General features: G+C 46.2%; 1 protein-coding gene across 5 annotated transcripts in view; it reads left to right on the top strand.

Annotated features, from left to right (window-relative positions):
- Positions 1 to 13,443, top strand: part of MVB12B (multivesicular body subunit 12B) — a 64,688-nt gene that overhangs the window by 18,909 nt on the left and 32,336 nt on the right. For all 5 annotated transcript variants that reach the window (XM_084494279.1, XM_084494275.1, XM_084494276.1 and 2 more), the window contains one exon: positions 12,616 to 12,713. In XM_084494279.1, the coding sequence (XP_084350405.1) occupies positions 12,616 to 12,713 (98 nt within the window). The remainder of the gene's footprint in view (positions 1 to 12,615; positions 12,714 to 13,443) is intronic.

Here is a 13,443-nt window from a genome sequence, read left to right as displayed (position 1 = left end):
AGGCATACGATTAAAGAAGTCGGGGGAAAAAAAAGCCTTCATCGGAACGGAAACAGTCAGAAAACTACACCTTTTCTTTGTTTTGTACTGTGTAAAATTTTTGTAGCTTCCAAGCACACGTGGGTTACCCTGGAGAACAGGTGAGAACTGTTCTCCAAACCAGCTGGTTTCCCACTCCTTGACCAAGGAAAGGGAGAACTGTTCATACAGTCCCTCATGCACAGGGAGACAAGTTTTGCTCGTTCTCCAAGATCAGTCCACTCGTGGTTTGAAGTGCTGGCCCCCTTTTTTTTTTTCTTAGACCACTGTGCTCTAGTCTTGCAGTAGACATTGAATATGCAGAGCAGACTGCTCATTGTACCATGTCAGGAGTAGGTCATAAGTTGCATGCTGGCAAAGGGTAGGCAAGATCAGGGAAAGAGATGTCATGACTATTAGAGCGCAGATCTTCGTTTTCTGTCTGCAAGAAATTCCTGCTTGGGCATATTTCCAAAATAAAGAGAAAAATTATCATAGCAAGAGAATATCGATGGCAGTCCTTAATCACTAAGCGTGGAAGGGTCACTTTATGGCCAAGCAGGGAAGGCTGTAGAACAGCTTCAGTGCTATTGGGAACAGGGCCAAAATTAGAGCTCAGAGCATCAGCGACAGTCTGAAAAGAAGTGTTTACAAGGCTTATATATTTTATAACCTCTTGTTGTACAGTTTATGGTTTACAATGGCTGCAGGGAAATTGGATCAGTTTTGTTTTACTTGCCAAATAAAGCAAATGTCAAAATAGTCAATATAAAATGTATTCTAATTTGGCTGAGTTAAAACAGCCAGCATGCAGTGGAATAATTGAATGTTACATTAATGCCTCCTAGTAAAAACCACCTGTCTGTAGCCAGCTCCACTTTCGTGCCCGGTGCATGATTTACAGGTAACTTTTACACCACCCGCCTGATCTTTCAAAGCATCTTTCATGTCTGATTTTTACTCTGATTATTTATTATCCAATATATTTTTTAAGAAATAGAAATATATAAAAAGGTGCATCCTGCAAATATTTCATTATTACGGGAAACACATGCTACTTGAAAAGCCTTTTCTAATACTATATCAGCAATGCGATGTTACTCAAGTTTAATGTTTGTGGAAGATTGTAGTCACAAGTAACCTCTTATTTTTACATCACCATAGAGATAGGAGATTACAGTGGTCGCCAGTTTGCCATTTTACTCTGTGTGGATATATTTTGACAGGAACTGCAGTGAGTAGCTCTGCTACTGCAAGTGCTAAGACAAAACTGGTGAGCAGTGCAGAGCAGAGCTCTGTGGAGATCCAGCTGTTAGGTTGGTCAGGTATTTAAGCTATTCAGTTGCTGGCGAGCATTATAAGCAGTTTTAAATTAAGATGGTGTGCTTGGGTGCTTCGAGATAATTGTCAACACTGGATATAAACTAAAGAAGTAAACCATACCGGAGAGCAGGGAAGAACTTCTCGCTGAGAGCTTTATTTCTGTCAGCCGTGTTCCCTCCGCTGACCCGCGGTACAAGCCGCTGATGGCAGTGGATGGCTGCACATCAGGGTTTTGTTGTGTGTCAGACGTTTGACCTCCCCAGCTCGCTGTGCGTCAGCAATGCTGCTTCCTCTGCTGTGTCGTGGGGTTATGGCTCGCAATCAGAACTGCACAAGGGGAAGCTTTGTTTGATATTCTTGCTGGACTGCATATGTTATTTTCTAGCCATTTCTTCTCCTTGGTGTTTAATACTACAGGCATCTGGCTTAATGGTCTCTAACTGCAGCCGTCACGCATCCCAGCGAGGGCTGCACACTGTACCGTGGAACACAACCGTGCCGTTGTGCAGGGCATCAAGCTGCTTTACTATTTTTTCTCTCCAAATTTTGCAATGGCTTCTTGGCACTAATGGCAGCCTGGAGAAATGCATTTTTAGTTTCCCATCCTAGAAGGCTGCTGCTAAAGAACTGCTTCTGTTGACTTGAGTCACCAGTGAGGATTTAGAGTAACTTCCCTCGGTGCGTCTGCGTTTGAGGCTTGCACTCTCCAGTAAAAATTGGTGGTAGTGCTACATTGGGCCATCGCTTTGGGGAGCAAGTAGGTAAGCCTCCTCCAAAAGAAGAGGTGCTAATAACAGGTAATTCATTTGTTCTTCTGCATACCTTTATTTCATCTAGCCTATTACTGATAGCCAGTGCATGTGTTGGGGACCTGGAAAAATACATGTCGCAAGCATTTGAGCGGTGTTTTAGGGCTCAGCTCCTCACTGGCTCAAGCTCTGTCTGGGAATAAGCCAGAGGAGGGTTTTTATGATGTGTTCTCCTCTTCATCACAAGTCCTCTTTGAGCCTTTTGTGAGCAAGTCCTTCGCTTCAGCACATGCATGTGGCACCAACCTCAAGCCACTTTGCTCTGCAGCTGCCGATGCGATGGCTCCTGTTGCAGTGCTGTGAGCCCATGCGGCTTTTTTGGTGTGTGGGTACAGCTCACATCCCTTCCCGTGGTGCTGCAGGAGCCTCTGCAGCCGTCATTCAAATGGTCCTCTCACAATTTGTCAGCTGCAAGCAAGATGTCAGTCAGTGCTGCTGAAGTGTGTTTTACAGTGACAGACATAATTGCACTTAACTTTTTGCATGGATGTTATCAATCTGTGACAGATACTTTGGGAAATTGAGCGCTCTGATTGCAGATGATGTGTCACAGGCGTTTAATCTTCCTCTCGGAGAGACCAGGATTTCAGTCACAACTTTTACTTGTTGATGTCAGGTTTTGAAAATGTAGATTCGCGCTGACCCTGGGAACTGTTCAGTCATTTAGTTTGCAGGGCTGTCATCTGAAAGGTTAATGGCGTACCAGGGAGAGAGGAGGAAGATCACGCTGCAATTGGCTTGTGCTCACGCCGTGTGTTACCGTGGCTGGGCTCGCGGCACTTGGTCCTCCTGCGCCTTGAAGATCCAACCGCTTCCACCGGCCTTCCTGGGATGCCCGTGGCACATCTCCACCCTGTTCTAATGGAAAAGCCGAGCGGCAGTGAGGGCAGGCAGCCCCGCGTGCTGGACGCTCAGGGTGCCCCCGTCCGGCCATGCAGGCCTGCCCAGAGCCACCGCAGTGGAGACGAGCAGCGGCCGAGCTGGTGCGTGGTCGGCTCCGGCCGGAGAGCAGGAAGGCTGCAGCAGGGGTCAGGGTGCTGGGCAGCTCGTGGGGCAGCTGGTGGAGGAAGCCCTGTGGCAGCGAGGTGCTGAGCTGCTGGTGCTGGATGGGGTCCAGCTGGACAAGGCTCCGGTGCTCCTGTCCCATCCCTGCCTCTTCTCGGGTGCCCAGGGCTTTTGCACAGAGAGGGGCTGGGCGCTGGGCCGCAGCTTATGCCTGCTGTGCCTGCAATTCCTGCCTATCTGCACAGTTAATGAGCCCCGGGAGCAGCTCAGTTGTGCTGCAGCTCCCACCCCTTGCAGCTCCCCCCCGTCCCTCCTTGCATGCCCTGGCGGTGCTGCAAGCAGCCGCTCCCTGCTGCCGGCTGCTCCGCTCTGCGCGGCACCGATCTGGCAGGAGCACGGACCTGGGGCTGTGCTGCAACCCGTGGGATCGGGAGATAGCTACCCGGCATAACCCCCTGAAATAAGAGCAGGATGTGTAAATGTTCCTACTGCTCTCCCACGTACCCCTTAAACAGTTAGCTGCTTTGCCTAAGAACAGGGAAATGATTTGCTCCCGTTCCTTTGCTCCCAGTGGAGTTTAATGCGAAGGAATGTAAGGATTTCCTTTCTGGGCAGAGAAGTCTGATTTTCAGATTGACTTGTTTGGACTTTGTCGTGTGAGCTTGGAACGTGATCAGTGTGTGGCTTCCTGCTGGAGGCTGACGATGTGCAATAGGTGGCAGCTAATAAAGCAGCACCGGCCAGCCCGCGTGTCGGAGGCCTGCGCTCGGCGTGACGATGGGCCAGGCTTGCTCTGCGCGGTGCGCTGACTGAAGGCAAGTGGGAAGCCTTGTACCTTCCTGGTTTTTAAGCAGCAACGATAGTATTTAGAAATAGCTCGTAGCTTTTTCTTTAAGATGTTTCGAAGAGATTTCATGGAGAGTCTGTAGAGCAGAAGGTTCTGAGGCTTCACTTTCCTCCTCTGGTGAGGAGCAAAGCCAAGACTTCGTGAAGTTGTTGTGGACTGGAGACAGACACTGCTGGTAGCCTGATGGCTAGGATGCTTTAGCAGAGTGGTTGGGTTTCCATTAAAGTCTCTCATCTGAATGAAAGTCTATCAAATAAGGAGTCTGTTGGGGTGGATCTTTTTGGTTTGACTGGAAACCACTCTGAGAAACCTGCCAGTGAAAGCTCTGACAGCTTGATCCTTTCTACAAAGTACTTTGTTCTTGATGGAGATTCATTTTCCAGTACGTTTCATCAAAAGCGCTCTAAAGTAAAACTAATTTACAACTAATAAAATAGATTCCTTGACCATTCTTTGTGCTGGGGAGGCTTAGGTTGGAAATTCTGAGAAATTTCTTCTCAGAACGAGCAGTCAGGCACTGGAACGGGCTGCCTGGGGAGGTGGTGGCGTCACCGTCCTTGAGGAGAGGTTGGACATGGTGCTGAGGGACATGGTTTAGTGGGTGACATTTGGTGGTAGGGGTTGGACCAGATGATCCTTGGAGGTCTTTTCCAACCTTAATGATTCTGTGGCTTGAATGCTTAGAACACTTGTGTCATGAAATAGAGCCAAATATTCTTAATTCTTATACGGTTTATCCTACAAGAGGCCAAGGATTGCACAAGGGCTGGGATGGAACAAGGGCTTCACAGTAGCTATGGGTAACAATCAATGAGACTGAAACGCCGAGCTGAACCTTGGAAATAGTGCTTTCATCCACTGCAGTTCCTACAGTAAGAAGCAACATTTCAGGCTGAAGTGTATGTGATGTGTGTATGCTGTGCAAGTCTGAACCTGATGGTTTGTTTGAGTGGGTAAGGAGTGCTGGCATACGTTTATGCGGAGTCTGTTTCACATAAGGAATTTGTTATGAAACTACACTGACCATATGGCTTGCATCCAACTCAGCTGGATGAAGACGTGCAAAAATTGGTCATAGTCCAGTATGTTTTAGTGGCAGAAAACGATGATTAGGAAAAAATGTTTAAACAATATGAGTGGTTTCCAGGCACAAGAATGCCTTGCATCAGTTGAGAAAGGGGGACATTAACTGTGGTTAGGAAAAGTTTGATTTAGCTGAATTTGAAGATGCATTGAAAAATTTTGGGGAGAGCTCTGACTGAAGAGGCTTCAATATCCTTAGAATCATGAATCATTTTTCTTTACAGCCCTGTTCCAGGTATAGTAATATTCCTCAAGGCATGCTTCTTTAGGGTGTAGCGTAGGGTCGTTATATCTGAGCCAGAGGTATTCATTCAAAGAAGCTATGTACTTAGTTGTTAAATAAGCCCTGTGGGGGAATTGAGCATTTTTTCCCTAAAACATCTATGTTGTCTGCTATTTAATACGATCTCTGCCACTGTTGATTTGTAATCTGTGCTTTCACCCTGAAGTGTATGTGGTTGTGTTCAGATATTTCCGTCTTTAAATCAATCACTTTCACCATTTTCCAAAACACTTCTCAAGTTTATTGCTTTTAGGAAAGTGTTTGGACTGTCATTATTTATTACTGGCGAAGCGCTGACAACGTGCTCTTCCCAAATGAGTCTTTATGTGGAATATTTGTTTAGCAGGTTCTGTAGGGAGGTGCTGGGGCTGTGCTGCAGCACCCCGGGGCTGCGGGCTCTGCCGTGGTGGCGCCAGCCTCAGGTGCAGGCAGCGATGCTCGGGTCGGAGACACTTCTCCATGGGCCTGTGATCTTGGGCTTCCTTCTGAGTAATTTGATGGAATTTAAAAACCCAGCCCAGGAAACCTGTGCTGTGTGTAATTTATCTTTTTGGAGTATTTCTGCTGTTTGGCAATTTTTCCCTACTGCTTCATTATCTGAAAACTCCTGACTCCAGAGAGCAGCTCGTGAAGGATGTGGAAAGCTGCTCTCATCCCACCGCAGCCTCCAGAGACGCTGCGCTGTTCATCTCAGACAACCACTTCATAAGCACTTCATGCTTACAGTATGAGGTCTTAGTTCTTTGATGCAGTCCTCTGCCTATAACAATTTAATGGGCTACAGCTCAGACTTTCAAGCAGTGTAAATTAAACTTGTTGGGCTTTTTCTATTGTTTGGCAGCTGTTCCATCCTAGTTACTTAAATTCTCTGTTCTAAATTAATCCCGGTACAGAGGGAGCCGCAGGAGCTTCGTTCTGCATTAAGCCTCACATTTTGGGTTGCTGGTCTGCAGTAGATCATGCTCCCTTGTTAGCATCATCGGGCCTCGTTCCGTGCAGCTGGTGAGTGCTTTCGTTCTGACAGGGTAGCGTAACATCATCTTCCCTTGTCTTCGAGGCGTGGTCATTTCGGGAGGGGGCCGTGCAGCAGCACGCTCTGCGTGATGCGTTGGGTAAGGATGCTGCAGACAGGCCTTCTTCCCTTCTTACTGCTGGGAAAATGAAGTGCTTAAATCTAAAAGTGGAAAGAATCACTTGCTCCCTTTTTCATTCTCTCATGTGTTTGGTCTTTTATAAAATCGGAGTCTGGCACCACGAGCACTCATTGATTTTTTGGGAAACAGGATATTTTAGTAGTTTGGAATGAGATGAAATGCTTGCAAAGCCCATATGTTGCTTGTTTTAGGCAAAGGGTCAGTAAGGTTTTAGAAAGTATTTAAATATTTGGTTTACACGATTAGAATAGATTGTCTGGAATGAAGTCCATTACCCGAGGTGATTCTTGCCTCGCAGTTTTGTTTTTCACTGCAGTTCTTTTGGGTATGAGGTAGGTGTTCTGGCATAGCAATGCCTGAGCACAGTAAAAGTTAAGAACTGTGAATAAATACTGTAGATGGGATTCTGGACGCTGCTGGAGCCATAGGTATCTGCTGTGCCATTTTCTGTAAACTACAGTTTGGAAAATACATTCTGGTAAAGTGAGTGGTCATGGAGAGGTCCTCTGATTTCTGTCAGCGAAACACTAGCAGCTCATTTCTTAGAAATGGGCTTTTTCCTCTGCCCGTAGGCAAAGCTTTCAAGTCAGATTATGTTTCTTGAAAAGTACAGCCTGACATTAACTTCTTGTAGGTGTGTTTTTAGCTTTCTGCAGCTTAGAATGTGTTTAATCATTCTAGCCTCAGTTTTTCGTGAGGCATATGATCTTTGCATAATCCATTGATTACGGAAGATAAGGTTCTTTTTATTCCGGGATATTCCTGTGAGACTTTACAGTATCTGTGGCACTGTTCTTCATTTAGAATAAATTGCAGTCATGGCGGTGGTACATCAAAGAACAGAGCAGACCCAGTTCTGTAGCATGCAATGTGCTTTCTAACATATTTGACAACGTGGGGCAGCTTTTAAGGTTTTGCCTGATTTCTCTACAATGTTTGTCTAATCCAGTTGGAAACCAAAACCTTACTATTGTTCTTTTGCTGTGCATTGCTGATATTTTTATGTGAATTATGAAGCATCCTTTGATATCTGGCGTTTCCCCTTATGATCTTTTGTTACTTTTTATGAGTACTTGCTGCCTGACTTCAAAAGCAGTTCATCACCTTCATGCAGACAGTTATTAATAACTTACTTGGAACTGTTGGGCATTCCTGAGCCTGTTTTGTGCGAGTTTCTCTCTAGAAACAGTCAAAAAGTGACCATAATGTGTGCAGACCTCAAACCTCTTTTGCTAGCATCTGAAGGATCTCTCTCATGTCCTTCTGTTGCTGCTGTAGGTAGATGCATTCCATAGATTTAATGAATAAAAGAAAAACTAAAATTAAGTGAGTAATTAAATCTAACCTGTCCTGAATTATGGTAATGTGGCTGTTTCATCCTAAATTATCTGGAAATTTATAATATGTTGGGGAAAAATATTTTTTGTAATGTTCTCTCTCTTAATCCATGCGGAAACAATGGGTTTTTCACTTCAGCTTAGGTGAGAACAGGCCTGAAATCCTGCCGTGAGCCTTGCTGGGGCAGGCATCCCTCCTCCCTGAGGGGCAGACGGCACCAAACCCACCTCGTTGCTTGGATTCAGCAGGGAGGACAAAACCTACTTCTCTGACAATTCAGAAGGAAAGCATTAGGATAGTTAATGTGAGTTGCTGTTCCTTAACATCAGAGATTCCACTAAAGCACTAATAATTACTGTTAATATCTTCCAGCGGAAACTTTCAGAGTAACCCAGCACCGGTTGAAGCAGTATTTAACGGCATGCTGCTGGCATGATAAGAATGCAAATAAGCGTTATTAGCCTAATGATTCTGCTGTCGCCATGGCTGTGCGGCAGCGGTGTTGTGAATATGTCATGCAGTACCCGTGAATTTGGAAAGTGTGTCAAAACACAACTTCAATTAGTTTGCTCTAATTATGGCCCTAGAGAGTTCATAACTATATCACTCCTCATTAAAAGAGATTTTTGTATATGGATTAATACAGCACGTAAGGATCCGAGGCAGGGTGGAAGGAGGGTGTCCGCGGGGCAGCGTGCGGCTCCGGGGCAGTCCCAGGGCCGGGCCCTGCACCCCCGGGGGCTCCCCCTGCGCCGGCCGCTGGCTCGGGGTCCGTGCCCCTGGGAGCAGGGCTTTGTCCCTCGGCACGCAGACCTGGGCGATGATTCTGGACGTGTTCTTCAGTTAATTTAAAAAACAACAGCAAAAAAAAACCAAACCACCACTCCAGAAACAACACTTGGTGGTAAGACAGGGATCCAGCCTGAAAAATCTGCTCCGACAAAGGTCAAAGAGCACAGGTAGTCAGCAGCCTGTGGGATGCCAAATGTGCAGGTACCTCTAGCAGTGTTGTTACATCCTTTAAATATTGTCGTTTTGTATTGTGCCAGCACGTTCTTGCTTTGCAGAACGGGGAAGAGATTCTTGTGCCCACAGGTGAGCAGTTGGTGAGGGGTTAAAGTAGTAATTGTTCAAATCTTTCAGGCTTTCCTCCCAGTTCTGTGATAATTTGATGAAGAACTTCACCCTAATTAAATATTCAAATTAGGAATAAGTGTCAATATGGCTTCCCATTGCCTGGAATGATGATTAATTGTATTCAAAACTCTAGTGGCCGCTGTAATCTAAACCAAACCGTTGTTCTTGATTATTTCTGCAACACATTTACCATGTTTTTGTTTTAAAATTTAAACTAGTAATTGATTTGCCATATGCCACAGAGCTGCACATACTTTCACGATATGTGTTTAGGAACTTGGGGACTTTGTAATTGGGATTTTCTTGCTTTTCAATGGCAGCCTCTCTTTCTTTTTTTTTTTTTTTTTTTTTTGTCTTCTACACTGTAAAATGATTTGGCTTTCACAATGCATAAGGAAAACGCATTATGCAATCAACTGACTAGGTATAAGTTATATTGATCCTGGCTAAAGTTTGCATTAATTTAAAATAAATTAGACTTTGTTTCCCATATTTCCCTACCGTGTCATGCTCTTAAAAGAGAAAGGGGGAGGGGAGGAACCGATCTCATTCTAGCAGTCGTTACCCTCTGTCTTGTGGTCTTCCAGCTAAATGTTCTCCTTGGAGAGACCTAGCTCTGCACAGTGCAGCCTGGTAGAAAGGATGAAATACCTGTTTGTCCTACCTCAGAGAACAGAAGGTGGCAAAAGAAGTGGAGACAGAAACAACAGCGTTTTATGTTGCTTTCGAGCACCTTCACAGCAGTGCTCAGGACGCGGCGCTGGAAGGCGATCGGGTGGGATGGGCGCTTGTGGCACGGGGAGCCCCGCGAGAGCAGCTGCAGGGCTGCCTGCCCACCACCGCCAAGCATCAAAGCACGCACCTACCAGTGGTGCTTGTACTTCTCCCCAGCTTGGGGGAGTATTTTGGTATGTATTTTCACATTGATACATCTGGAATGAGAAGCAAATAGGATATTATGTCTGGCTGTGTGAACTTCTGCTGCCATATTTGTGTGTATATGGTCAGAGTCCGTCAGACTGCGAGTGATTCATTTTAATTACGCGTGTGGAATGCGTGCACCACTTTAACATACGGTGCTTGTGAAACCTGGTGCTGCCGTGAGCTGCCATGCAGACTTGGTAGTGCCCGGGGACTTGGTCTGGGATGTCTTTTGCAAAGTAAGATTTCAGAGCTTTGTTGGAAGGCTGCGGTGTTTGTTCGTGGCACTGACAGCTCTGTAATTTTGCTTACACAATGCCTCTGTGAGCTACCTGTGGAGCTGTCCTTTCCATCCTGCAGGTCGATGCGATGTGCATGACTGGCTTCAGCAGCGTGCGGTGGTCTCTGGGCTTGGTGGTGGCTTGCTGGAAAGAACTGTACATATGGAAAAGATTTAGCCTCTTACAGCAGAAGCTGGGATAAACGTTTAAAGTACTCTGCTCAGAAATGGGGCTTTTTAAATAGACCTGCTTTGTTTACTTCCAAAGCATTTCCTGCTGTTTCGTTTAGGTATGAAGAAAACAGTCTGCAGTGCAAGTAAGAGAAATTCAGGGATCTTTGTTAGCTGTTTTGATGCCTCAAAGTATTTTTGGATACTGCTAAAAACAAATGAAATGTGTGTAATGCCTACAGGCAGTGGTCTCCTGTTTTAAAAGTGTGTTCATGACAAACCTGCCTGTGCTGGCCAAGAGAGTTTCATATGGATTGGGTTTTAAACAGAAAACTGTTAGCCAAATTTGAAAATATTTTCACACCTTTTTTTTTTTATTTTTTTTTTTTTTAGAAATAGCTTCAGGAAGCACAAGCAAATTCAAACTGATGTTTGCTTTTTCTTATTTTATCCATGCTGTTCACCATCAGCTGCATCAAGATCTAAAAATACGTAGCTCTTCACAAAATGCGTCCTGCTTTTAAAGGCAGATAATTTCCAGATGATCTGCTCGATAGATAAAACCTGCTAGCTAAGAAAATGGATCTGGTGCTGTGCTGGAGAATACAGAGGGCTCTTTGTTGCCCATCACAAATACCGTGGCTGCAAAAGAGGCTGCCTTGTTTTCTGGCAAGAGGGCATGCCAAGCATCTCGCCACATTCGGGTAGCTTTGCCCTTTGTGCAATGGTAGCTGTTGCCTTTGTCTTCATGGTAGAGTAAGTCCCTCTGCAGAGAGGGAGCATCTTCATTATGTATGGCAACAGGGTCCAGAAGATTGATGGTAACGTTCTACAGGAATTTGAGTAGACTTGAGATCAGCATTAGAAAAAATACGAATTTGGATTAGAAGGGAGAAGCTGGGATCTCTCACCAAAGCATGAGAATCTGCGGGCTGCCAGTAACAACGTGAGCAAGAAGCCTTTCCTTGGGGAGACTTCCAGGGGAAGTCGGGGGGGGGCACAGTGTCAGGGGGCAGAGCGGGGTTCTCTGCCCTGTGGGGCGGGCTGGGCAGCAGCAGAACGTGTCGCGTCCTCCCGGATCTGAGTGCTCAGGTGTCTGGGCAGTTCTGGGTTGTGTCCTGCCAGCACGAGTTTTAGTGAGCAGCGTGGGGCTGCTGTTCGCTGTTTGTGCCGTGTCCCGAGGGTGGTTGGGTCCCATCCACCTCAGGACTGGGGGGGCTGGTGCCAAGGCTCCAGGCTCCAGCAGCGTGGGGTGCGACCGCCTTTCTGGCCCCAAGAGCAGGGCTCGCTGTCACCTCCGTCTCTCCAGTACCGCGTCGTTTCTGGGAAGGTTGTCTGTTCTTCAAGCCTCTGTCCGGGCTCACTGTGTGCTGGGTTTTCCTTTTAATGACCTCTGGGCCACTGAAAGTAGTTTCACCTTCACTTCTATGAGTTCCTGTTTTTTTTTTCCTATTTATAGCTAGTACAAGGAGGATTTAACAAAAGATGTAAAAAACGTCTCTGCTGCGGGAAAGGCTGTGCAGAGAGCTGTTGGTAGGCAGGGCACATTTGCTGTTCCATTTAGGGAGAGGCAAGGGGGTGACGTTTGCCTTTCCTTTCCTCTGCAAGTGGAGGGAAGCTCAATTTGTGCATCCTCCTCTGCATCGGAGAGCAGGGTAGCGTGCAGCATGCCTTGGTTAAGTCTGGAGCAGACCACAGCCATTGAGATTTTAAAGGTTTTATGTATGAATGTACTTAGGTTTTGATACAGATCAATCCAAAGCACTCACTGATAGTGTCCTCTGCCTTGAAGGAACCACAGCCAAGTCCCACCGGGTGCACTCCAGGTGCCTTTTGCTCGCAGGGGGAGGCTTGTGCTCACCAGCCACCACGCGGGTGTTTTGAGGCTGTGTCCTGCTCTGGAGCCCACCTTGCAGACAGATGCTGCTGCTCGGTAGTATTTTGATTGTTGGCTCAGTTTGATGTTCAGTGGGGTGGACGGAGCTTGAGCCGGGGTAGCGGCCCTGTCCTGCTCACAGCTGGACTGAGAAGCAGATGCAAGCAGCTGAACTGCACTGAGCTGTGGTGGTGGAGTCACCACCTCTGTCTCCTCGCTGTTATTTGGGATCCACTCCATCTCTTAGAAACGTTAAAACTGATGTTTGGGCTTAACCTGAGCACAACTGTAAGGCAAGAATGAGCTGATAACAGCAGTGTCTTTTGGTCTGTAGAAACATCATCTTGATTTCCCCGTTTCTCTTCCCCAGGCACATCTCGCTAACTCTTCCTGCTAGCTTTCGAGGCAAAAGTCACAGCACTCGCCTGGACTTGGAGCACCAGCACTCAAATTTGTATGCTATATCAGGTAAGCTGGCACATGCAATGGTTTCTCTGCACCTCTACTCAGAAGTGTAACCAGGTAAAGCAGCCCCATTTGCATAAATAGCCAGATGTGTGGTATCTGTGAAATATGCTTCCAGCTTTTCTGGCAGTGCCATTTAATTGTCGAGAGCATGAGGGTCACAGAGGGATGCCAGAAAATGCACAGGCACGAGTATTACAGGTGGCATACATTGCTCATCACAGGGGAGACTGCAGACCTCAGGGAGGGATGCTGCCGCCCGTGTGGGCTCTAGATGAGAGATCTGGTGGAAGGCAACACTGGCACAAACTGCTCCTCATCTTTTTTGTGATCTTCACTGGTGGGTTATAAAAGATGACTTCTCTGAACATTTAGCAGGAGGATTCATCTAGCATTGCAAGGATGAGTTATCATACATGCAATTCTTTGCTACACTCAACATACCCTAACATTGCTGTTTTTAACAGGTAAATTTGCAGTCTGATGTTAGGATGTGGGGGATTCTACTTTACTTTTAAAAAACAGGTGCTTGAATGTGCACACCCATTCTCTCTAGCTGTGACTTTCTCTCTGTTAGCCAGTCCTGGCCAGCATGCAAATGCTGGAACTGACGTGTTCCCAGGTGCCAGTGTGAGGAGGAAAAAAAACAAAACAAAACAAAAAAAAAAGCAAAAAAAACCTGCTAGTGAATATTTTTTTCTATTTTTAATTTTTACTTAGTCTGTAGGGAAGA

The sequence above is a fragment of the Aythya ferina genome (assembly GCF_964211825.1).
Source record: "Aythya ferina genome assembly, chromosome: 20".
Taxonomy (NCBI): Eukaryota; Metazoa; Chordata; class Aves; order Anseriformes; family Anatidae; genus Aythya; species Aythya ferina.
Note: the sequence above shows the minus strand (reverse complement) of the source record. Positions and strands in the feature narration are given on the sequence as shown.